This window comes from Pseudophryne corroboree, chromosome 3, assembly GCF_028390025.1.
Source record: "Pseudophryne corroboree isolate aPseCor3 chromosome 3, aPseCor3.hap2, whole genome shotgun sequence".
Taxonomy (NCBI): Eukaryota; Metazoa; Chordata; class Amphibia; order Anura; family Myobatrachidae; genus Pseudophryne; species Pseudophryne corroboree.
Window position 1 is genome coordinate 517472800 of NC_086446.1, and position 24684 is coordinate 517497483.

At 47.2% G+C, this 24684-nt stretch overlaps 1 protein-coding gene across 1 annotated transcript in view; it reads left to right on the forward strand.

Annotated features, from left to right (window-relative positions):
- Positions 1–22001, forward strand: part of ENDOV (endonuclease V) — a 283144-nt gene extending 261143 nt beyond the window's left edge. The window contains exon 8 of the mRNA XM_063963217.1: positions 21337–22001. Within this exon, the coding sequence (XP_063819287.1) occupies positions 21337–21423 (87 nt within the window). The 3' untranslated portion in view covers positions 21424–22001. The remainder of the gene's footprint in view (positions 1–21336) is intronic.
- The last annotated feature ends 2683 nt before the right edge of the window (positions 22002–24684 follow it).

A 24684-nucleotide genomic window follows, 5' to 3' on the forward strand; every position in this document is an offset into this window, starting at 1 on the left:
TTTGTCCACGGCACCTCGGGTCTTTACCAAGGTAATGACCGAAATGATGGTTCTTCTACGAAGAAAAGGCGTATTAATTATCCCTTACTTGGACGATCTCCTGATAAGGGCAAAGTCCAGAGAACAGCTGGAAGTCGGTGTAGCACTAACCCAAGTAGTGCTTCAACAACACGGGTGGATTCTGAATCTTCCAAAATCTCAATTGTCCCCGACAACACGTCTGCTGTTCCTGGGAATGATTCTGGACACGGTTCAGAAAAAGGTGTTTCTCCCGGAGGAGAAAGCAAGGGAGTTATCCGAACCTGTCAGGAACCTCCTAAAACCAGGAAATGTGTCAGTACATCAATGCTCAAGAGTCCTGGAAAGATGGTGGCTTCTTACGAAGCAATTCCATTCGGCAGATTCCATGCACGAATATTTCAGTGGGATCTGCTGGACAAATGGTCCGGATCGCATCTGCACATGCATCAGCGGATAACACTGTCACCAAGGACAAGGTTGTCTCTCCTGTGGTGGTTGCAGAGTGCCCATCTGTTAGAGGGCCGCAGGTTCGGCATACAGGACTGGGTCCTGGTGACTACGGATGCCAGCCTACGGGGCTGGGGAGCAGTCACACAGGGAAGAAATTTCCAGGGTGTATGGTCAAACCTGGAGACGTCTCTTCACATAAATATACTAGAGCTAAGAGCGATCTACAATGCTCTAAGCTTGGCGAAACCGCTGCTTCAGGGTCAGCCGGTGTTGATCCAGTCGGACAACATCACGGCAGTCGCCCACGTAAACAGACAAGGCGGCACGAGAAGCAGAAGAGCAATGACAGAAGCTGCAAGGATTCTTCGCTGGGCGGAAAATCATGTCATAGCACTGTCAGCAGTGTTCATCCCGGGAGTGGACAACTGGGAAGCAGACTTCCTCAGCAGACACGACCTTCACCCGGGAGAGTGGGGACTTCATCCGGAAGTTTTCCACATGATTGTGAACCATTGGGAAAAACCAAAGGTGGACATGATGGCGTCTCGCCTCAACAAAAAACTGGACAGATATTGCGCCAGGTCAAGAGACCCTCAGGCAATAGCTGTGGACGCTCTGGTAACACCGTGGGTGTACCAGTCAGTGTATGTGTTTCCTCCTCTGCCTCTCATACCAAAGGTACTGAGAATTATACGGAAAAGGGGAGTAAGAACAATACTAGTGGCTCCGGATTGGCCAAGAAGAACTTGGTATCCGGAACTTCAAGAGATGCTCACGGAAGATCCGTGGCCTCTACCTCTAAGAAGGGATCTGCTTCAGCAGGGACCTTGTATGTTCCAAGACTTACCGCGACTGCGTTTGACGGCATGGCGGTTGAACGCCGGATTCTAAAAGAAAAGGGCATTCCAGAGGAAGTTATTCCTACCTTGATTAAAGCAAGGAAGGAAGTGACCGCACAACATTATCACCGCATTTGGAGAAAATATGTTGCGTGGTGTGAGGCCAAGAAGGCCCCAACGGAAGAATTTCAATTGGGTCGATTCCTACATTTCCTGCAGGCAGGATTGTCTATGGGCCTCAAATTGGGGTCTATTAAAGTTCAAATTTCGGCCTTATCAATCTTCTTCCAGAAAGAATTGGCTTCAGTGCCTGAAGTACAAACTTTTGTCAAGGGTGTACTACATATACAACCCCCAATTGTGCCTCCAGTGGCACCGTGGGATCTAAACGTAGTTTTGGAATTTCTCAAATCTCATTGGTTTGAGCCTCTCAAATCGGTAGATTTGAAGTATCTTACATGGAAAGTAACCATGCTATTGGCCCTGGCTTCAGCCAGGAGAGTTTCAGAGTTGGCGGCTTTATCGTACAAAAGCCCATATCTGATTTTCCATTCGGACAGGGCAGAACTGCGGACACGTCCTCATTTTCTCCCTAAGGTGGTTTCGGCTTTTCACTTGAACCAGCCTATTGTGGTGCCTGCGGCTACTAGCGACTTGGAGGACTCCAAGTTACTGGACGTTGTCAGAGCATTGAAAATATATATTTCAAGGACAGCTGGAGTCAGAAAATCTGACTCGTTGTTTATCTTGTATGCACCCAACAAGATGGGTGCTCCTGCGTCTAAGCAGACGATTGCTCGTTGGATCTGTAGCACAATTCAACTTGCACATTCTGTGGCAGGCCTGCCACAGCCTAAAACTGTAAAAGCCCACTCCACAAGGAAGGTGGGCTCATCTTGGGCGGCTGCCCGAGGGGTCTCGGCATTACAACTTTGCCGAGCAGCTACGTGGTCAGGGGAGAACACGTTTGTAAAATTTTACAAATTTGATACTCTGGCTAAAGAGGACTTGGAGTTCTCTCATTCGGTGCTGCAGAGTCATCCGCACTCTCCCGCCCGTTTGGGAGCTTTGGTATAATCCCCATGGTCCTGACGGAGTCCCCAGCATCCACTAGGACGTTAGAGAAAATAAGAATTTACTTACCGATAATTCTATTTCTCGTAGTCCGTAGTGGATGCTGGGCGCCCATCCCAAGTGCGGATTGTCTGCATTACTTGTACATAGTTATTGTTACAAAAATCGGGTTATTATTGTTGTGAGCCATCTTTTTTAAGAGGCTACTTCTTTGTTATCATACTGTTAACTGGGTTCAGATCACAAGTTGTACGGTGTGATTGGTGTGGCTGGTATGAGTCTTACCCGGGATTCAAGATCCTTCCTTATTGTGTACGCTCGTCCGGGCACAGTACCTAACTGAGGCTTGGAGGAGGGTCATAGGGGGAGGAGCCAGTACACACCATGTGATCCTAAAAGCTTGCTTTTGTGCCCTGTCTCCTGCGGAGCCGCTATTCCCCATGGTCCTGACGGAGTCCCCAGCATCCACTACGGACTACGAGAAATAGAATTATCGGTAAGTAAATTCTTATTTTTAACGTATTTTCCTGATTACGATCCGCAGGGTCCTTAAGGGCTGCCGTGTCAGGTGACGGGAGAGCCACCTTTTTTTACAAACGCGATAGGGCCTTGTCTACAATGGGGGGGCGATTCCCACTTTTCCCTATCCCCAGAGGGAAACGGATAAGCCACCGGAATCCTTTTGGGAATCTGAAACTTTCTGTCAGGGCTTTCCCAGACTTTTTCACATAGAGTGTTCAGTTCATGAGAGGGAGGAAACGTTATCTCAGGTTTCTTTTCCTTATACATACAGACCCTTTTATCAGGGACAGCCGGGTCCTCAGTGATATGTAATACATCTTTAACCGCCACAATCATGTACTGAATGCTCTTTGCCAATTTTGGATCTAATCTGGAATCAGAGTCCGTGTCGGTATCAGTGTCTGCCAACTGGGCCAACGTACGTTTTTGTGACCCCAAGGGGACCTGAACTTGTAATAACATATGCTCCACAGATTTCTTCCATGCCTGGGTCAGAGACTCAGACTTATCCAACCTCTTACTAATAAGAGCCACATTAGCATTCAACACATTTACCCAATCAGGCGTCGGCGGTGCCGACAGGGTCACCCCCGCAGTCGTTTGTGTCCCTAATACAGCCTCCTCCTGGGAAGAGCCTTCAGCCTCAGACATGTCGACACACGTGCACCAATCACCCACAGACACACCGGGCATATAGGGGACAGACCCACAGTAAAGTCTGTCAGAGAGGCACAGAGGGGATTTGCCAGCTCACAACCCAGCGCCAAATCAACGGGTCTGAAACCACTATGAAATTGCCTCAGACCTGTAGCGCTTTAACTATCAAGTATATTGCACCAATTTACACTGTGCCCCCTCCCCCGTTTTGCACCCCGATACTTGTCAGCAGTGTGAGGAGGACCAGCGTCTCTGCAGCCTGTGGAGAGGAAATGGCGCCGTGAGCCGTGAGGATGAAGCTCCACCCCCTTAATGGCGCGCTTCTGTCCAGCTTTTTTAATAATTATACTGGCGGGGGTTAGGACAGTGCCTTGGCACTAGTCTCCCCTCTTGCCAGTGGTAGATTGAGGATTGTTTAGCTGCCCGGTCCGCCCCCCCCCCCCCCCCCCCAGCACCCTGTAGTGCTGTGTGTATGTGGAAGCCTGGCGCGCAGCGTCCGTTCGCTGCGCGGTACCTCCGAAAATGCCGTAACTGAAGAAGAAGTCTTCTTTTCTTCTGTTACTCACCTGGCTTCTGGCTCTGAAACGTGGTGTCGGCCGGCTGCGGGAGTGAGCATCTAGGCGTACCCAGCGATCAGCACCCTCAGGAGCTAATGGTGTCCTGTAGCCAGAAGCAGAGCCATTGAACTCACTAGAAGTTGGTCATACTTCTCTCCCCTAAGTCCCACGAAGCAGGGAGACATAAAAAACCTAACATAAGAGAAACTCAGTAGAGCTCCCCTGTAGTGCGTCCAGTCTCACTGGGCACAATTCTAAAGCTGGAGTCTGGAGGAGGGGAATAGAGGGAAGAGCCAGTTCACACCCGTTGAAAGTCTTAAAGTGCCCATGTCTCCTGCGAATCCCGTCTATACCCCATGGTTCTATGGTGACCCCAGCATCCTCTAGGACGTATGAGAAAACATGGTAGTTTTTCTTGAACCACTGGCGGTGCTAATGCACATAGGGGTGCATATAATCACCGTCTCAGGGCTCGCACTCCCTGGCACACACTAATGCACAAGGAGATGACTGAAACTAAGGGTTGGGTTTGGCCGCCGGTCACCATGCCGACGCCGGAATCCGTGGACACCCATGAGTGGGAATAGTCCCTGCTGGACGGGATGCTGACTGGTGAGCATAACATACTACACCCCTTAAAGCCTAGAGAGAAAACATTAGCATACACTCAGCTAGGTTACAAGACTGACAGAAAAATTAGACATACCTCATACTTCGCATACAGCAGCCATAAAAGTGCAAAGTTGCATATTCAATGGTAAAACACCTACAGTAGGTCACACTATGTACACACATAAGATCATTTTCATGACATTTTTTATAAGTGTGTCAAGTTATCACATAACTTCCCTGACAGGTGTACCATAACGGTACACCTGTACTGGTGTGTGCAGTATGGCATATCTAGAGTCCAAAGGAGAAAAGACCACATTCTGTAGGCGTTTTATTTATTTTTTTAAGAAAAGTGATCCGTTTTCCAGATGACCACTTACAGTATGCTCTTTGCCTAGCAGCTGGCAGTGCAGTGCCATAATTCACCTAAGGCTACTAACAGAATACTCCCGAAGGGATTTCATCTCCTGAGCTGCTGGTCTTGTGTTTTATGCGGCAATTTAATGTTGAATCCCTCTCAATTTATTTAAGCTACATGTTGCCTTGTTTTATTTATGCAGTCGTATGTCTCTGTTTAAAATGTCAACATCAATAATGTTATCTGCAAAGTGTCGACATTATCATAATATCAGTGTTCCATTAGCCTCAGGATTAACGATAGAGAGCCTGATCCAGGGGCATGAAAGGAATAAACCACCTAAGTGATTTATTTCTGGCGCTAAATGGAGAGGTTCACCACAGCAGCTAACCACCAGGGGTTGGTCAGACCCCAATAGAACAAATACACAAACAGAAATGTAGCGCTTACATATAAATGTACATTTATATCAATTGTGCACTATTATGTTTTATTATCATTAAATCATGTGGATATTATGACCGTTCTCTCTCATTAGCGACCTATAAGCGCTACATTTCTGCTTGTGTATTTGATCTAGGGGCATGAAAGACTTCCGCCGCAGATCCTACAAAGATGCGGGGAAACCTCCATCTACGGAGATCCTAGCCTCGTCACTCCCTTACAATGGCTGCGACACGCCTCCGTTTTCGGAAATGGAGGGCGTTGCTGTCCACTCACCGCCTCCAGTGATTGACAGTCTGCTGCCAATCTGCATCCAACGTCACAGACCCGTACTGCACATGTACAGTACAGGTCTGGTGCATGCATAAAGTACTGAACATCGGTACTTAGCAGCATGCGCCTACCTCCAACCACAGATTTAGGGTTAGGGTTACTGTTAGGATTAACTTTAGGGTGCGTTAGGGTTAGGTATAGATTCACAACTAAAATATATTGTCGACATGCTGAATATCGACATGACCAATGTCAACATTATAAACATGCCGGTATGGACAATGTCGACAGTACACCCATGTTGACCTTCACATGCCTACCTAATGAACACCGACAACACCCAAGAAGACCGAGCCTTGTCATTGCCACACATCCCTAATTCGCAGAACAGCAAATGCTCTGCTCCATTCTTAGCTGCCCTACTTATACAATGGGGAAAAATAAATAAAACTGAGCTCCTTATATAGACAATCAGTCCCAGCTGTCACTCTTCCAGATTTCAGAGTACACTTGGTTTCTATAGATTGACAAATAAAAACAGTCTTTATTTCTGTATTTAACTCCTCACACAACACAGTGGAGGGAGATTATGAGCAGGAGTTTGACATATAGCTGTGCTCTTATGTTCCCCTTATGGGGGAGAGTGATTGTGGAAAACATTATTATCAGCTCCAGGAAACGATTATATTTACCAGTGATAGATTCTTAATGCAGGAAATGTTACAAACAATGTAAAGTGTTCCAGTGAGTCAGCGCTAGTCACATCAGGACAAGCACTAACCACCACAGGTGTAGGATAAGATATTCATATTCTTTCAAGAATAAATTTAGATGGCAGCCCTCTCAGTCAAATCTGTACTCAGTAAATCGGAAGATTGACATATATATATATATAGAGAGAGAGAGAGAGAGAGAGAGAGAGAGAGAGAGAGAGGTTTCTTAATTGTTTCCAGGAGGATGTGTTTATGGAACTTTGCATGATAAGCAGAAAACCTTGCTCTGTACTGATGAGCCCTAGTAAGGGGATGTAGTTAATGTAGTTATGTGACCGGCGATCACAGTGCCGACTCCTCCATCCCGCTCCCTGAAAATCCCAACAGTCGGAATTCTGCGGCCGGGATCCCAGCGCCGGCATGCTGACAACCGGTATCCCAGCCGCCAGCAAACATACCCAACCCCTAGTAAGGGTATATAGGTCAGAATTATGTCTCCATTCTGAATGGTATCATGGTTTAGGAGCCCAGTGGATACAGTATTGACAGTCAGTCATTTATTTATTAACAGTTTCTTTTATAGCATATTCCGTTGTGCTTTACAATTGGAAACAACAGTGATAGAACAAAACTGGGTAATAACAAACAATCCTAGAGGTAGGAAGGCCCTGCTCGTGTGCTTACACTCTACAGGGATGCAGATTTATTATTATTTCTCATACATCCTAGAGGATGCTGGGGAAGCTTCAAGAATCATGGGGTATAGACGGGATCCGCAGGAGACATCAGCACTTTAAGACTTTCAAAGGGGTGTGAACTGGCTCCTCCCTCTATGGCCCTCCTCCAGACCCCAGATAGATTCTGTGCCCAGTGACATACACGCGGAGGGGGGGTTCCGAGTACCTGGAAACCCCCCCTGCCCGCTGATCACTCAGCGCAGCTGACCAATATACATGTATATTTTTATCTAAGATGAGAAGCTCAGGCAACAGTGTGCCTGTATAATGCGGCAGCGATCCTCCCTTATACTGTCCTGCTGCCGTCATCAGCCGCGTCCCTCGACAGCCGAGTCCCGCGTCCCTCTGCACTGTCCTCCCACCTGCCGCCGAGTCCCGCGTTAGTGCCTATCCTCTTCTCTCCACCCGCCCGTGCCTGTCCTTCATTGTCCACCCAGCCTACAGTAAGTCTTGCTGGGTTGCAAGAGCCCGCTGTAGCCACTGCACATTATGGGCAGCCTTCTCCCGACCTCAGGTAACTGCACCTCACCTCATTCTGCCGCTGATGCCGACTCTTTCTCTCCCCCATGCCACTATCTCTTTCTTCCTATGCCCCCTCCCTCTCTCTCTCCCCATGAACCCCACTCTCAATGTTCCCTCTCTCTCTCATAACCCTCCCACCATGCCCCCTTTCTCCATGCACCTCTCCCCCTCCCCATGCTTCTCTCTCTCCTCATGTCCCACCTCTCTCTAACCCCATACCTCTCTCTCTCTGTGTTGCTGCCCGTGCCTCCCTTGTCTCTGTATATGTGTGCATACATTATATATATATATATATATATATATATATATATATATATTACACCAAAGATGCCAGCACTCCACCCCAATGTTAGATATTGCCTAGGTGCCTTCCTATCCATGCAGGGAAGGCAGGTGAGGTGGCATTTGCAGGACTTTCCAAGCAACAAATATATGTAGGCGACTTGCACCAAAAGCTTACTCAAACTAAGCATTTGATGCAAACAAAGATTAAGCTTTTGGTGCAAGTCGCCTAAATATATTTGTTTGGAAAGAAGGTCTGTGAGTGCCACCTCACCTGCCTTCGCTATACACAGTACATATATATATTCTCATCTGCTGCTTTATAATATTACTATATATATATATATATATATATATATATATATAAAATATAATATGGAAACCCTCCACTAAAAATCCTGCGTTTGCCCCTGAGTGAGACTGGATGAACATTGAGGAGCTCTCCAGAGTTTCTCAGAAAAAAGATTTTGTTAGGTTTATTATTTTCAGGGAGACCTGCTGGCAACAGGCTCCCTGCATCGTGGGACTGAGGGGAGAGTAGCAGACCTACTTCTCTGAGTTCAAGGGCTCTGCTTCTTAGGCTACTGGACACCATTAGCTCCAGAGGGTCCGATCACTTGGTACGCCTAGCTGCTCGTTCCCGGAGCCGCGCCGTCACCCCCCTTGCAGAGCCAGAAGATAGAAGCCGGGTGAGTATTAGAAGATCAGAAGACTTCAGTGACGGCAGAAGACGGCTTGTTGAGGTACCGCGCAGCGGCGGCGCTGCGCGCCATTCTCCCACACTGAGAACGGCACTGCAGGGCGCAGGGGGGCGTCCTGGGCAGCATTTATCCTCAAGTTAGCCACTGGCAAAAGAGTATAACGTGCCTGGGCACTGATTACAGACCCCCGCCAGCATAAAAAATATGAAATTAGGCGGGACTGAAGCGCCCCATGAAGGGGGCGTGGCTTATCCCTCACAGCTCTGACCAGCGCCATTTTCTCTTCACAGAATCTACAGAGACACTGAGCCTGGCCTCCCACACTGCTGTACAAGTAACAGGGTGCAAAAACGGGGGGGGGGGGGGGGGGCACAAGAGATTCGCTGCTAATTATTGGAATATAAAAGCGCTAGCAGGTCTGGGCAGTATTTTACTTGCTTCAGAACCGGGATAGGCGCTGGGTAGTGAGCTGGCAGAACTCCCTCTGTGTTTCTCTAACAGGCTTCGTTGTGGGTCTGTCTCCTATAGCCCTAGTGTGGTTGTGGGTGTCGGTACGTGTGTGTCGACATGTCTGAGGCTGAGTGCTCTTCCCAGGAGGAGGCTGGAGTGGGGACAGAAAAGGCTGTGGGAGTGACCGTGTCGGCAACGCCGACGGCTGATTAGGTAAATATGTTGAGTGTTTTGAATGCTAATGTGGCTCGGTTGACGAAGAGATTAGATAAATCTGAGTCTAAAAGCCAGACATGGAGAAAATCCATGGAAGAGGCACTGACACAAGCTCAGACCCCTTCGGGGTCACAGAAGCGTGCTTTTACCCAGTTAACAGATACAGATACCGACACGGACTCTGATTCCAGTGTCGGCTATAGTGATGCCAGATTAAATCCTAAACTGGCCAAGAGCATTCAGAACATGATTGTGGCAATAAAGGAAGTGTTGCATATAACAGAGTACCCTGCTGTTCCTGATACTAGGGTCTGTATGTATAAAGGAAAGAAACCTGCGGTCACTTTTCCTCCCTCTCATGAACTGAACGTTCTCTTTGAAAAAGCTTGGGAAAATCCTGACAAGAAGGCACAGGTTCCCAAAAGAATTCCAGTGGCATATCCCTTTCCTTTTGGGGACAGAGAAAAGTGGGAGTCAACCCCCACGGTGGATAAAGCTCTATCGCGTCTATCCAAAAAGGTGGCGCTTCTGTCTCCTGGACACTGCAGCCCTTAAGGATCCTGCGGATCGCAAGCAGGAAAATACACTAAAATCCATTTATGTCACTACGGGTTCGCTACTCAGGCCTGTCGTTGCTTCGGCATGGGTGAGTAGCGCTATTGAAAAGTGGGCAGATAACTTGTCATCTGAGATAGATTCCCTAGACAGGGATAACGTGCTTTTGACACTGGGTCATATCAGGGATGCTGCAGCATATTTAAAAGAAGCTGTAAGGGATATTGCCCTTTTGGGATCAAGGGCCAATGCCATGGCAGTCTCAGCTAGGAGAGCATTGTGGATTCATCAATGGAATGCTGATGCTGACTCTAAGAAGGCGATGGAGTCTTTACCGTTTAATGGTGGTGTCTTGTTTGGTGATGGCCTCACTGACCTGGTATCTACGGCTACCGCGGGTAAGTCGTCATTTTTACCTTATGTTCCTGCACAACAAAAGAAAACGCCACACTATCAGATGCAGTCCTTTCGGCCCAATAAATTCAAAAAAGGACAAGGATCCTCCTTCCTTGCTGCGAGAGGAAGAGGACGGGGAAAGAGATCACAGGCTGTGGCAAGTTCCCAAGAGCAGAAGTCCTCTCCGGCTTCTACCAAATCCACCGCATGACACTGGGGCTCCTCTGCAGGAGTCCGCACCGGTGGGGGCACGTCTCAAACTCTTCAGTCAGGTCTGGGTGCACTCGGACCTGGATCCATGGATATTAGAAATGGTAACCCAAGGGTACAAATTAGAGTTTCAAGACGTACCCCCTCACCGATTTTTCAAATCGGCCTTGCCAGCTTCTCATCTAGAAAGGGAAGTTGTATACGCGGCGATACTAAAGCTGTGTCAAAATCAAGTCATTGTCACGGTACCCCCGTCACAACGGGGGGAGGGCTTTTATTCGAGTCTGTTCGTGTTCCCGAAGCCGGATGGCTCAGTCAGACCAATTCTGAACCTAAAATCCCTAAAAAAAATTATGAAAAAGTTCAAATTCATAATGTAATCTCTCCGAGCAGTGATCTCCAGTCTGGAGGAGGGGGATTTTATGGTGTCGGTCGACATAAAGGATGCTTACTTGCACGTTCCCATATATCCTCCACATCAGGCATACCTGAGGTTTGCGGTTCAGGATTGTCATTACCAATTTCAGACGTTGCCGTTTGGTCTGTCCACGGCACCACGGATTTTCACCAAGGTTATGGCGGAAATGATGGTTCTCCTGCGCAAGCATGGAATTACAATTATCCCATACTTGGACGATCTCCTCATAAAGACGAGGTCCAAGGAGCAATTGCTGAAGAATGTTGCTCTCTCACTGTCGATTCTGCAACAACATGGTTGGCTACTAAACTTGCCAAAATCACAGTTGGTTCCGACGACACGGCTGTCGTTCCTAGGTATGATTCTGGATACAGAATGGCAGAGAGTTTTTCTTCAAGTGGAAAAGGCTCTGGAAATACAGAACATGGTAAAACAGATTCTGAAACCGGCAAAAGTGTCAGTTTTTCAATGCACTCGGCTGCTGGGGAATATGGTGGCGGCCTACGAGGCCATTCCGTATGGCAGGTTCCATGCCAGGGTGTTTCAGTGGGACCTGTTGGACAAGTGGTCCTGGTTTCACCTGGACATGCACCGGAAAATAATCCTATCTTCCAGGACCAGGATCTCCCTTCTGTGGTGGCTGCACAGTTCTCACCTTCTGGAGGGACGCAGGTTCGGGATTCAGGATTGGATCCTGGTGACCACAGATGCAAGTCTCCGAGGCTGGGCAGCAGTCACACAAGGGAGAAACTTTCAGAAAAAATGGTCAAGCCAGGAAGCTTGTCTGCACATAAACATTCTGGAATTAAGGGCCATTTACATCGGCATTCTGCAAGCGGAACATCATCTTCGCGGTCTGCCAGTCTTGATTCAGTCAGACAACATAACAGCAGTGGCGTACATAAACCGCCAGGGCGGAACAAAGAGCGCGGCGATGGCCGAGGCCACAAAAGTTTTTAGCTGGGTGGAAAGACATGCAAGCACTCTGTCAGCAGTCTTCATTCCAGGAGTGGACAACTGGGAAGCAGACTTACTCAGCAGACACGATCTCCGTCCGGGACAGTGGGGTCTTCATCAAGAGGTCTTTGCCGAAGTGACAAGTTGTTGGGGAATTCCTCAAATAGACATGATGGCGTCCCGCCTCAACAAGAAACTTCAGAGATATTGTTCCAGGTCGAGGGACCATCAAGCAATAGCGGTGGACGCCCTAGTGACACCGTGGGTGTTTCCGTCGGTCTATGTGTTCCCTCCACTTCCACTCATTCCAAAGGTGATAAAGATTATAAGAAGAACAAGGGTTCAGGCGATACTCATTGTTCCAGACTGGCCAAGGAGGGCCTGGTATCCGGGTCTTCAGGAGTTGCTCATAGAAGATCCTTGGCCGCTTCCTCTTCGGGAGGACCTGTTACAACAAGGTCCGTGCGTGTATCAGGACTTACCGCGGTTGAACGCCATATCCTAGCCAGAAAGGGTATTCCCTGTGAAGTCATTCCCACTCCTCTTCAGGCTAGAAAGGAAGTAACGGCAAAGCATTACCACCGTATTTGTAGAAAATATGTGTCTTGGTGTGAATCCAAGAAGGCTCCTACGGAAGAATTTCAGCTAGGGCGTTTGCTCCATTTTTTGCAAACAGGTGTGGATGCGGGCCTGAAGTTAGGCTCTATTAAAGTACAAATTTCGGCCTTATCAATTTTCTTTCAAAAAGAATTGGCCTCCCTTCCAGAAGTTTAGACCTTCGTGAAAGGTGTGCTGCACATCCAACCTCCATTTGTGCCCCCAGTGGCACCGTGGGATCTTAATGTGGTATTGCAGTTCCTGCAATCTCCTTGGCTTGAACCTTTACGTAAGGTTGAGTTAAAGCTCCTTACTTGGAAAGTAGTCATGTTGTTGGCCTTGGCATCCGCAAGGCGAGTTTCTGAGTTGGCGGCTTTGTCTCACAAAAGCCCCTATTTAATATTCCATGCTGATAGAGCGGAGTTGAGACCTCGTCAGCAATTTCTGCCAAAAGTGGTTTCATCGTTTCATGTAAACCAGCCGATTGTGGTGCCAGTGGCTACTGACGCCTTGGTGGAGTCGAAGTCTCTCGATGTGGTCAGAGCTTTGAAGATCTATGTCGCCAGGACGGCGCTGATTAGGAAAACAGAGGCTCTGTTTGTCCTGTGGGCTCCCAACAAGATTGGGGCTCCTGCTACCAAGCAGACTATTGCGCGCTGGATCTGTAATACGATTCAGCAGGCTCATTCTACGGCAGGCTTGCCGTTACCGAAATCAGTGAAAGCCCATTCTACCAGAAAGGTGGGCTCATCCTGGGCGGCTGCCCGAGGGGTCTCGGCATTACAGCTTTGCCGAGCTGCTACCTGGTCGGGTTCAAACACCTTTGAGAAGTTTTACAAGTTTGATACCCTGGCTGAGGAGGACCTCTTGTTTGGTCAATCGGTGCTGCAGAGTCATCCGCACTCTCCCGCCCGGTCTAGAGCTTTGGTATAAACCCCATGGTTCTTGAAGCTTCCCCAACATCCTCTAGGACGTATGAGAAAATAGGATTTTAATACCTACCGGTAAATCCTTTTCTCATAGTCCGTAGAGGATGCTGGGTGCCCGTCCCAGTGCGGGCTGTATCTGCAGTTTGGCTTCAGTTACACTCATGTTGAGTTAAGTACAGTCAGTCTGTGGCTGATGTTGGTCATGCCGTTGCATGCGTTGTTGTTGAATGCTATGTTGTACGGCGTGTTTGAGGTGTGAGCTGGTATGTATCTCACCTTAGTTTAAAATATTAAATAAATCCTTTTCCTCGAAATGTCCGTCTCCCTGGGCACAGTTCCTATAACTGGGGTCTGGAGGAGGGGCATAGAGGGAGGAGCCAGTTCACACCCCTTTGAAAGTCTCAAAGTGCCCATGTCTTCTGCAGATCCCATCTATACCCCATGGTTCTTGAAGCTTCCCCAGCATCCTCTACGGACTAAGAGAAAAGGATTTACCGGTAGGTATTAAAATTCTATTTTTTATTACATTTTATTTATAAGGTGCCACAAGTGGATCACAGCACCGTACATACGGCACACATTAGAACAATACAGGTACACAGAACTTAACATTACAGCAACTGAAAAACTAAAACAGATCACAGGTAACAATTAGCACCACAATTCTCAGTACACAATACAGCTGAGATGTAAGGAAGCAAAGGAGTAATCAGACAGGCAGCCCAGAGGTGAACGGATATGAGCGAGAGGAGATGCCGTATACAAAGTCACTGAGTTGGAGAGAGCTGTAATTGAGGTGCGAGAGAAGAGGGCTGTGAGAACAGGATTGAAGGCGGCCCTACTTCACAGAACTTGCATCCTGGGGGAGGGCAAGAGGCATAAGGCAGGGGTCTGGGAGAGCACCAATTGCGTTATAGAGAATATTTTCACAAATAATTACTTTTTAAGGACATTGTGTTTGAAATCCTTAATTCGATGATTTCAAGTTTGAGGTTGGTATAATCTGTGGGGTCGATTTAGCACCTAACGTTGAAGTGCGGAAATCGCTATTCTACAAATTCCGCAGTTCTGCGCATGCCACAGCATGCCTGCATGAGGATTTAAACTGCACTCGCAGTCTAAGTCCCGGCGGGAATGGAGCATCCCCACAGTGTTTAGGGATGCTATGGCGGCATTGGGGGGCATGCTCTGCACAATGGAGGCTTGTCTGGACCGTTAGCGAGACGGGCCGCGGCAGGTGCGTGACATCACATGCAGCCGATACGACCCTAAACATGCCAGCTCGAAGACTGCCTTTGCAGTTTAGCAATGCGCTCGCAGTTCAGCGGGAGGGGGAGGATCCGGCATGCGGGGCGGCCTTGCCCTGTGCTGGACGGCCCCCCACATGCTAGAGAAATGAGTTGTAGTTTTGTGATTTCTCGCAGAACTACAGCTCATGCTGAATTACACCCTGTATGTCTGTATTTGTGAAAAGTACATTGGTTCTGGCAGCAAACTATATATTTGCTTTTTTTATTTTTTATAGAATTTTATTATATATTTTTCTTATTTTTATTTTTTTATTTTTTAAATGAACACCAGAACTTCATGTACTCTTATTTTATATGTACAGTATACAGTATGTATAGTATCTGTCCTACTACGGGGAGGGCAGTTTTTTTTTATTGTTTTTTTTTTTTGGGGGGGGGGGGGGGGGGAGGGCACAGAAATATCAACATTATGTGTCAACATTAATAGTATTCTTTTTTTTTTTATTGTAGTCATTCTATATTTCCTGCACATCCATGAATAACAAGTTGTGACATCAGCAGGCCATGAGAAAGCTGTAAGAGTACAGTGTTAACAGTAGCACAAGTTCAGTGAGCCTGGTAACCTGGTAGATTAGTGTATAACCCAGGTGCTGCCTGGACAAACCCGTGTCTGGCACAGCTGGAGATCCATTTAAATGCTGGCAGGGACTTTGGAAATCCTGGGCAGGAGGGTTTGGATGTTGATTAAAATGATACATTTCTGTACCTGTATCCTTTCACAGATTAAAAATGATAACTATCTTCAATATAATTGATGATATTCATGAGATGACATAAACACAATGCACCTGCACATACGGGATGTAGTTATGGGACTGGCAGTCAGGAGATCGCCAGTCTCATCACCTCCCCCTACATCCCGCCCCCTCACAATCCCGACGGTTGGCATGCCGACCAACAGGAACTATTCCCATTCGTGGGTGTCCACAACACCCGTAGAGTGGGAATAGAACCCATGGCGATCCCGCAAGGGGCTTGTTGCGCTCTCCTGACCGCCAGTCACGCATACCACACCCGCACATACATACATACATACATACATACATACATACATACATGAACCACCAAATGAAGTCAGACATAATAGGATACATAAAAATACAAACAGTCTTCTGGTGCATGTGTTCTGCAGTGCCAACACTTGTCTGATCCATGGTATAATTGCCCAGTTGGTGGACCCTATTCTTTAAGGGTTTTTAGCAGAATTTGCAATCTTTGACTCGCATGCTGGGGGGCCACCCATCGCAGGGCAAGGCCGCCAAGCATGCTAACTGCCACCCCCCATCTGTGACCCGCACTAATTGCGATCGCACCGCAATTAGTGTGCAGTCGCAGAAATTAGGGAAGCCTCCCGTTCGCAAATACTGCGGGACCCCCACAGTAAATGAGGGCACATGCGCAGAACGGGCCCTGCGCATGTGCCCGCATCATCATTGTATTTATTGCGGTTGGATCGTGATTTGCGATCCAACCTGAATGAGATCCTGTGTTCGTACTTTGGGCCTAATTCAGAGTTGATCGCAGCAGCAAACTTGTTAGCAGTTGGGCAAAACCATGTCCACTGCGAGGGGGGGAGAGATATATAACATGTGCAGAGAGAGTTAGATCTGTGTGGGGTGTGTTTAAACTGAAATGTAAATTGCAGTGCAAAAATAAAGCAGCCAGTATTTACCCTGCACAGAAACAATATAGGGGGTCATAGCGAGATGATCGCACGTAGCAACTTTTTGCTGCCCGTGCGATCAACTAGACGCCGCCTATCGGGGAGGGCTTCTTTGCATAGCAAGGCTGCGGACGCTTGTGCAGCACTGCTATGCAAAAAAAGTTTTGTGTAGAAGACCAGGGTAAGAGTTACTTATCCTGTGTGATCGATCCAGCGATGCAGGTCCCGGAATTGACGTCAGACATCTACGCTACAAATGCCTGGACACGCCTGCGTTCGCCGCACCACTCCCAGAAAACGGTCAGTTGACGCCCCGGAAACGCCTTACTCCTGTTAATTTTCTTGCGGTAGCTGCTGCGACCGCTTTCTTTGTTCGCGGCATCGCTGGCCAGCGACGGCTGTCGCAGGGCAACAACGCGCCCGTGCAATGCGGCCACCGTGCATGCACATTTCCGACCCGATCACACGGCTGCGAAGAAGTGCAGCGTGCGATCGGGTCGGAATGACCCCCATAACCCACCCAAATCTAACTCTCTCGGCAAATGTTATATCTGCCCCTCCTGCAGTGCACATGGTTTTGCCCAACTGCTAACAAATTTGCTGCTGCGATCAACTCTGAATTACCCCCTTAATTCGAAGCCGGCAGCACCATTCTTGGAATTCTGTAAAAAAAAAATGGTTCATAAAAGTACAAAAGATACAAAAGAAGAGGGATGTATTCCATATGTTATGCAAGTCATAAGGAAGTGATTATATAAATAATAAATGGGCAGCACATGTATGAATCCAGTGATTTGAATCCAGATAAGAATTCATGATATAAGAAAAGATTTAGGATGAGACCGGGCAATAGCTGGAGAGGTTATAAGTGAATGCATCTGAGGAGACTCTCCGATGTAGATAGGCCAGATAGAATAGAGAGTTGTAATATACTTTGCTTTTTCATTGTGGTTTGTGTAATAACCATCCACTAGATCCCTCGGTCTAGATTCTAGATGGTTTGACTTGAAAAGATAAATGATGCTGCCTGTCCTTCCACACTGGAACTCCCTATGGGATTTTACTTTGTGTTCTATAACTTTTGTTCTAACACTTCTTGTTTGCTTTGTGATCTGAATTATCCATTCGACATCTCTGTGAATTAGAGTAATGAAGATGCAACTCCCGTCTTGATAAAACAGTGTGACATAGATGGAGTCAGTAATTAAATTAACAGTGACAAGCGGAGTGCTTCAAAGCACAACCAGTGCTAACAAATTTCTTATCCCTCTTAGTAGAAGTTAAAGGCATACAATACATTATCTATGACCCAGCAGTGTTGTGCACTTCATTTCAAGACATCTGGATAAGCCATCTAATACCCAGTTTGATCAGGGCCAGAATAAGGTTTGTGGGCTCCCCGGGGCAACTAGGTTGTGGGGCCCCCACCAACAAAATTAATCCTAAACTACCCCACCCCCTTCCTTTCCGTCCAATGCCCTTCCGTGCAGAAAATGCATGTTGGAGGTCGCGCCTTCGGCAACATCCGCTCCAGGTCCAGGGTGATGGTGTTCATCTGTCTTCTGCACGAGTGCTAATCAACAACTGGCAAACAAGAATGGTTATATTGTATGTACTGTATCAAACTAATGATCCACAAAGGCTTTAACGCCAAAGTAACATTTCCAGGCTACAGAAGAGAGAGAGAGACAGACAAACAAGTTAGATTTACATTTCAATTGCAGAGATACACACGTATGTGTATGTCTACCATGCCGTCTCTTTCCTCCCACCTTCACCACTGTCCTTGCTTTCCCCAAACATGGTTACTCTCTATCCCAGTAACTCCATTTATGGTCACCATGCTCTTTGTGATGGGTATCTGAGTAATTTCAAGGGGACATAGACAGGGCCGGTTCTAAGACTTGTGGCGCCCCGGGCAAAATATGGGGGCGTGGCTTCAATTGGGGGCGTGGCCACGAAGCTGCAAGGAAGAAAAAAAAGTATACTTACCATCCCCGTTCCTGATCCAGACCCCCTCCGCCGGCGGCGCCGCTCTTCTCCTCTCCGATCTATGGGAGAGACGTTATTACGTCTCTCCCATAGAACAGCATAGACACTAGAGGTCAATTATGACCCCTAGTGTCTGTGCCACTATGCTGTGCAGTGCGCGATGACGTCATCGCGCATCGCACAGCAAAGGTCCTCTACACGAAGGGAAACTAGACCGTAGCGTCTAGTTTCCCTTCATGGAGAGGACCTTTGCTGTGCGGTGCGCAATGACGTCATCGCGCACCGCACAACTAAGGTCCTCTCAATGAAGGGAAACTAGGGTTCCCTTCAAAGCGGGGGGGCACAGCAGGGCACTGCGGGGGGCACAGTGGCGGATCTTGCCCTGGTGCGGCGCCCTCCGGGCAAAAGTACCGCTTGCCCGTGGCAAGAACCGCCACTGGACATAGAGACCAGGCAATGGGAGTGTCCTCAGCTAGTCATTGTATACGGAACATCATGGCTGCTGTTATGGTAATATTACATTGTGCTGTTGAAGTGTAGGCTATGTGGGAACAGCCCATTACTACCCAGTTAGCCATTTTAGATGCAACTGACGATGGGACTGAGGTGTGTATAACTCGGAATCACCCGTAAATGTGTACGCTCTGCTTACCGAATATGTGCATTGCTAAAAACCGCACACCTAAAACAGGCCTGTTTGCAACTCTGATTCTGCCCCTAAATATTTAAACAAAGTGGGACACAGCAGGGTTTCTCAGACTGACAAAATAGAAAATGCAAGTTCTGATTTTTAAATAAAAAGGAAATATAGTTCTATACAGGTCACTACCAATCAACCAATGCATTCGAATACATGCTATACTTACACCAAACAGCATAACATTAAAACCGCTGACAGATGAAGTGATTACCATTGCTTATCTCATTACAATGGTATCTGTCAAGGGGTGAGATATATTAGGCAGCAAGTGAACAGTCACTTCTTGAAGTTGATGTGTTGCAAGAAGGAAAAATTGGCAGGCATAATGATCCAAGCGACTTTGACATCTGCCAAATTGTGGTGGCTAGAGAACTGGGTCAGAGTATCCCGACTTAACCTTCCCCTAGATTGTAAGCTCCTTGGGGCAGGGCCCTCTTCCCTCCTGTTCTCAGCCCTCTTCTCTTGCACTTCAATTACAGCTCTCTCCTACTCAATGACAGGGTCATGGGCACCTAAGGCTCATTGACGTGTGTGGGGAGCAAAGGCTAGCCTGTCTGGTCCAATCCCACAGAAGAGCTATTGTAGCACAAATTGCTAAAAGGAAACACACACAAAACACATAGTGCATCGCAGATTGCTGCATAACCATAGTACAGTCAGAATGCCCATGATGACCCCTGTCCACTGCTGACCCCATTTACAATGGGCATGTGAGTGTCAGAACTGGATTATGGTGCAATGTAAGAGAGTGGCCTGTTCTGATAAATCACATTTTCTTTTACATCATGTGGGCGGACAGGTGTCTTTGCGACGTTTTCCTGGGGAATAGATGGCACCAGGATGCACTATGGGAGAAGGCAAGCCAGGAGAGGCAGTGTGATGCTCTGGGCAATGTTCTTCTGGGAAACCTTGGGTCCTCCCATTCATGTGGATGTTACTTTGACATGTACTACCTATCTAAACAGTGTTGCAGACCAAGTACACCCCTTTATAGCAACGGTATTCCCTGATGGAAGTGGCATCTTTCAGCAGGATAAAGCACCCTGCCACACTGCAAAACCTGTTCAGGAATGGTTTGAGGAACATGACAAAGAGTTTAAGGCGTTGACTTGGCCTCGATATTCCACAGACCTCTGTCTGATCACGCATCTGTGGGATTTGCTGGAAAAACAAGTATGAGTCATAGAGACCCCACCGCGCAACTTACGGGACTTAAACTATCTGCTGTGATCATCTTAATGCCAGATACCACAGAATATCTTCAGAGGGCTTGTGCAGTCTGTGCCTTGATGGTCAGAGCATTATTGCGGCATAAGGGGGGACCTACACAATATCATGCACTGCAGGGAGTTTATATTTGTCATATAATTAAAGTTGGTGCTGATGCAGGGACGTACTAAAAGAGAAAGGGACCTGTGTGCAGTCTCCATCCAGGCCCCCTATAGCTGTCAGCCTACAATTCGTGAGTGCTAGTAGACTCTTGCGCTTTACTAGAGTCCACTGTACATGCACAGGTCTCAGAGAAAATGGTGCGGTGGGCATTTTGTTCCCGATAATTTTCGTACTGTGCATGTGCAAAATGCTGGGAAAATGGTCACCACTTTCCCAGTGATTCTGCACCGACAGCGGGACTCTGAACCAGTAAGTACGGAAGATGTGGGCACAGTGTGTGAGGCCTACCACGCCCCCCCATTCTCCGGACCCAAGGGGCTTGTGTGCACTGCACAAACGTCACCCATTATAGATACACCATTGTGCTGATGTCAATCCCCTTAAAGACTATAGTATGCTAAAAAGATGGTGAAAGAGCAGTAATTATTAGCAAATATCTGAAAATTAAAAATGAATGGCTTAATATGAACGTAGATAACTCTGAGTGATGACATTATAAGTTTTTTGCATTAAAAACTGCACATCTTAAAAGTCTGTCACATTGTACAAAACCAGAACAGAGGAATCTGGTAACATATACACTGTATGCCTACACCTACATGATCTTGTATATCTATATGCATGCATACCTATAAAAATGTATTGTGCAGGTCAAGTGTATTTTTGCTGATACAGGTTGTATATCTCGGCTGAAAATACAAAACATGCACAATCACCTATAAATGTAATTCAGTGCAGTCTATTGACTCCGTTTTCTTGCTCACTAACTTGGAGTTGTTCTTTTTTTAGGCTGATATACGATCAAGACAATTCTGCGCTGGAATTACCAGCAAACACAAGACTGAGCCTGCACAGCCCAATGACTCCTCTTCTTAAGCTGTCACAATGTTCTCCAGCTTTATTTTGCCCTTTACTACATCATTACTAATGCACTGTGTAATTAGCCAAAATATGTGATTATCCATAATCCTGTTTACATGGGGGAGACTATTTTATCTAGCCTGATATCCCCACCTGTTTTCCTGGTTTGCGCTGGTCTGTTCCATGGAACGTTCTTGATGAAATCTGGCCACAGAAAGCAAGGCGATAAATGGGACAGGCTCCTGTGGAGTAAAGTGTCAGCTCTGCCACACTATTGCACTAATTCAGGCTGACAGTGTAATTACATTTGAAAGTCCCAGACCCAATCATGCAGCATATTTTGCTAATTAGGACCTTGTTTGTGGGAGCCCCATTTAATCAATGTATCAAAAGCATAAAAAAGGGGCGAGGAGTCCAAGGGAGGGACTATAATAATTCAGATAAGCAGATGGGAATTTATTAACATTTTATACATTTTTAAAAGGTGACACTTTTTATTGCAAGAGATTTGCACCCGTGGTAAGACACATCATTTATATGTAATATATATTTTATATATTTGTTACTGAAATACACGTATCCTGCTAGATCTTCCTGTTTCTCCTTTTATTTTTACCAAAGAAATATATTTTATGGGCATAATTGGAGTGGTATGAAGTGTACCTTTGTGATTTCTTCCCTTCGTTATTTACCTCATCTAAAATATATCAATTATTCAGTTTCTGATGTCTATGTCGGTTCTAAATATGTGCACTTTGTTGAAGGTTTTGTCTATAATTTGGACATAATAGAAAAAAAATATTTTACATTTCTATATGATATACACATTTCTATTGCTTTCTTACAATTCTTTTTATGTATAGCATGTGTTGTCAGACATCCAAGCAGGATGCATTCAGGATGGCGGTAGTCAAAATCCTGGTGCTAGAACCCTGACGCGTGGCCAGAAGACCGGCGCCGGAATACCGACATCAGTCAAAATGCAGACGCCAGAATAGCGACAGCCGGCATCCTGATCATAAGTATGCCTGGGGACTGTTAGGGTTAGGTCACGGCAGAGGAGGTTAGGTTTAGGCACTGGCGGGGACTAGGGATAGGCTGCAGGGAGGAAGAGTTAAATTTAGGCACCAACAGGGAGGGCTAGGATTAGGGGGTAGGGGATTAGGATTAGGCTGCAGCAAAGGAGGGGTAGGGGGAGAGCGTAAGTTTACTTGCCATACTCCTGTGGGGATTCTCACCATTAGATGCTGCTGTCGATTTTCTGACATCCCGAATACCGGCCACGAATATGTATTCCATCCAAACCTATGGAATAGCTTATAAACCCATGCACTACCACTCTTACTAGAGCTAGATTTGCTTGGTCATCAATACAGTATTTTGTAAAATACAACTCTAGTGATTTGAACCTTGCACTTCCTCTGGAACCATCATTGTGAAGCATGGGAATAGCAATCACAAGAAAATTGCTTTCTTTGTACCACAAGCAATCAGATACCCATGAGGCTAATTGTATTCTTATAACTCAGGGCTGGAATAACATTTCTGGGGTTCCCAGGACAACTAGCCTGTGGGGCCCCTACAATTAAACTGTTAAAATTAGTTACTGTTAGTTCTCCTAGTCCGTAGAGGATGCTGGGGACTCCAAAAGGACCATGGGGTATAGACGGGATCCGCAGGAGCTTGGGCACACTGAAAAGACTTTGACTGGGTGTGAACTGGCTCCTCCCTCTATGCGCCTCCTCCAGACCTCAGTTATAGGAACTGTGCCCAGGAGAGACGGACATTTCGAGGAAAATATTTTTGTTTAAACTAAGGGCTAGAACATACCAGCCCACACCACAACATACCGTACAACCGGAGTAACAGTAAACCAGATAACAGTATGAATTAACTACAGCAACAAGCTGAAACAACAAATACACAACCCGTGTGTAAACTAATGCAACTAGCAAGAATACACTGCAAGTAACCGTCCGCACTGGGATGGGCGCCCAGCATCCTCTACGGACTAGGAGAAAAGGATTTACCGGTAGGTACTAAAATCCTATTTTCTCTTACGTCCTAGAGGATGCTGGGGACTCCAAAAGGACTATGGGGTCTATACCAAAGCTCCAACACAGGCGGGAGAGTGCGGACGACTCTGCAGCACCGATTGAGCAAACATGAGGTCCTCCTCAGCTAGGGTATCAAACTTGTAAAACTTAGCAAAGGTGTTTGAACCCGACCACGTAGCTGCTCGGCAAAGCTGAAGTGCCGAGACCCCTCGGGCAGCCGCCCAAGATGAGCCCACCTTCCTGGTAAAATGGGCCTTCACTGATTTCGGCACCGGTAGCCCAGCCAAAGAATGAGCTTGCTGAATCGTACTACAAATCCAGCGTGCAATAGTCTGCTTCGAAGCAGGATGACCAATCTTGTTGGAAGCATACAGGACAAACAGCGAAGGATTCTTGTGGCCTCCGCCATAGCCACCCTGCTCCTTGTTCCGCCTTGATGGTTTATATGCGCCACCGCTGTTATGTTGTCCGACTGTATCAGGACAGGCCGACCCTGAAGAAGGCTTCTTGCTTGTAGCAGGCCGTTGTAAATGGCTCTTAACTCAAGAACATTTATGTGGAGACAAGATTCCTGGAGCGACCATTTCCCCTGGAAATTTCTTCCCTGGGTGACTGCGCCCCAGCCTCGGAGACTTGCATCTGTTGTCAACAGGACCCAATCCAGGATACCGAATCGGCGCCCTCCTAGGAGGTGAGAACTTTGTAGCCACCACAGGAGAGAAATCCTGGCCCTGGGAGATAGACTTATCTTCCGGTGCATGTGCAGGTGAGACCCGGACCATTTGCTCAGCAGATCCCACTGAAACACCCCGGCATGAAACCTGCCAAACGGAATGGCTTCGTACGCCGCAACCATTTTCCCCAGAACCCAAGTACATTGATGAATCGATACACTTTTCGGCCTCAGAAGCTCCCTGCAGTTCCAGAGCTTTGTCTTCCGGAAGAAACACCTTCCGTAAGCCCGTGTCCAGAATCATGCCCAGAAAGGGCAGCCAAGTGGTCGGAATCAACTGAGACTTTGGCAAATTTAGCAGCCAACCGTGTTGTCGCAGAACCGACAGAGACAAATTCACATTTCTCAGCAACCGTTCCTTGGACCTCGCCTTTATCAGGAGATTGTCTAAGTACGGGATAATTGTAACCCCTTGCTTGCAAAGGAGAACCATCATTTCTGCCATGACTTTGGTGAAAATCCTCAGGGCCGTGGAAAGCCCAAACG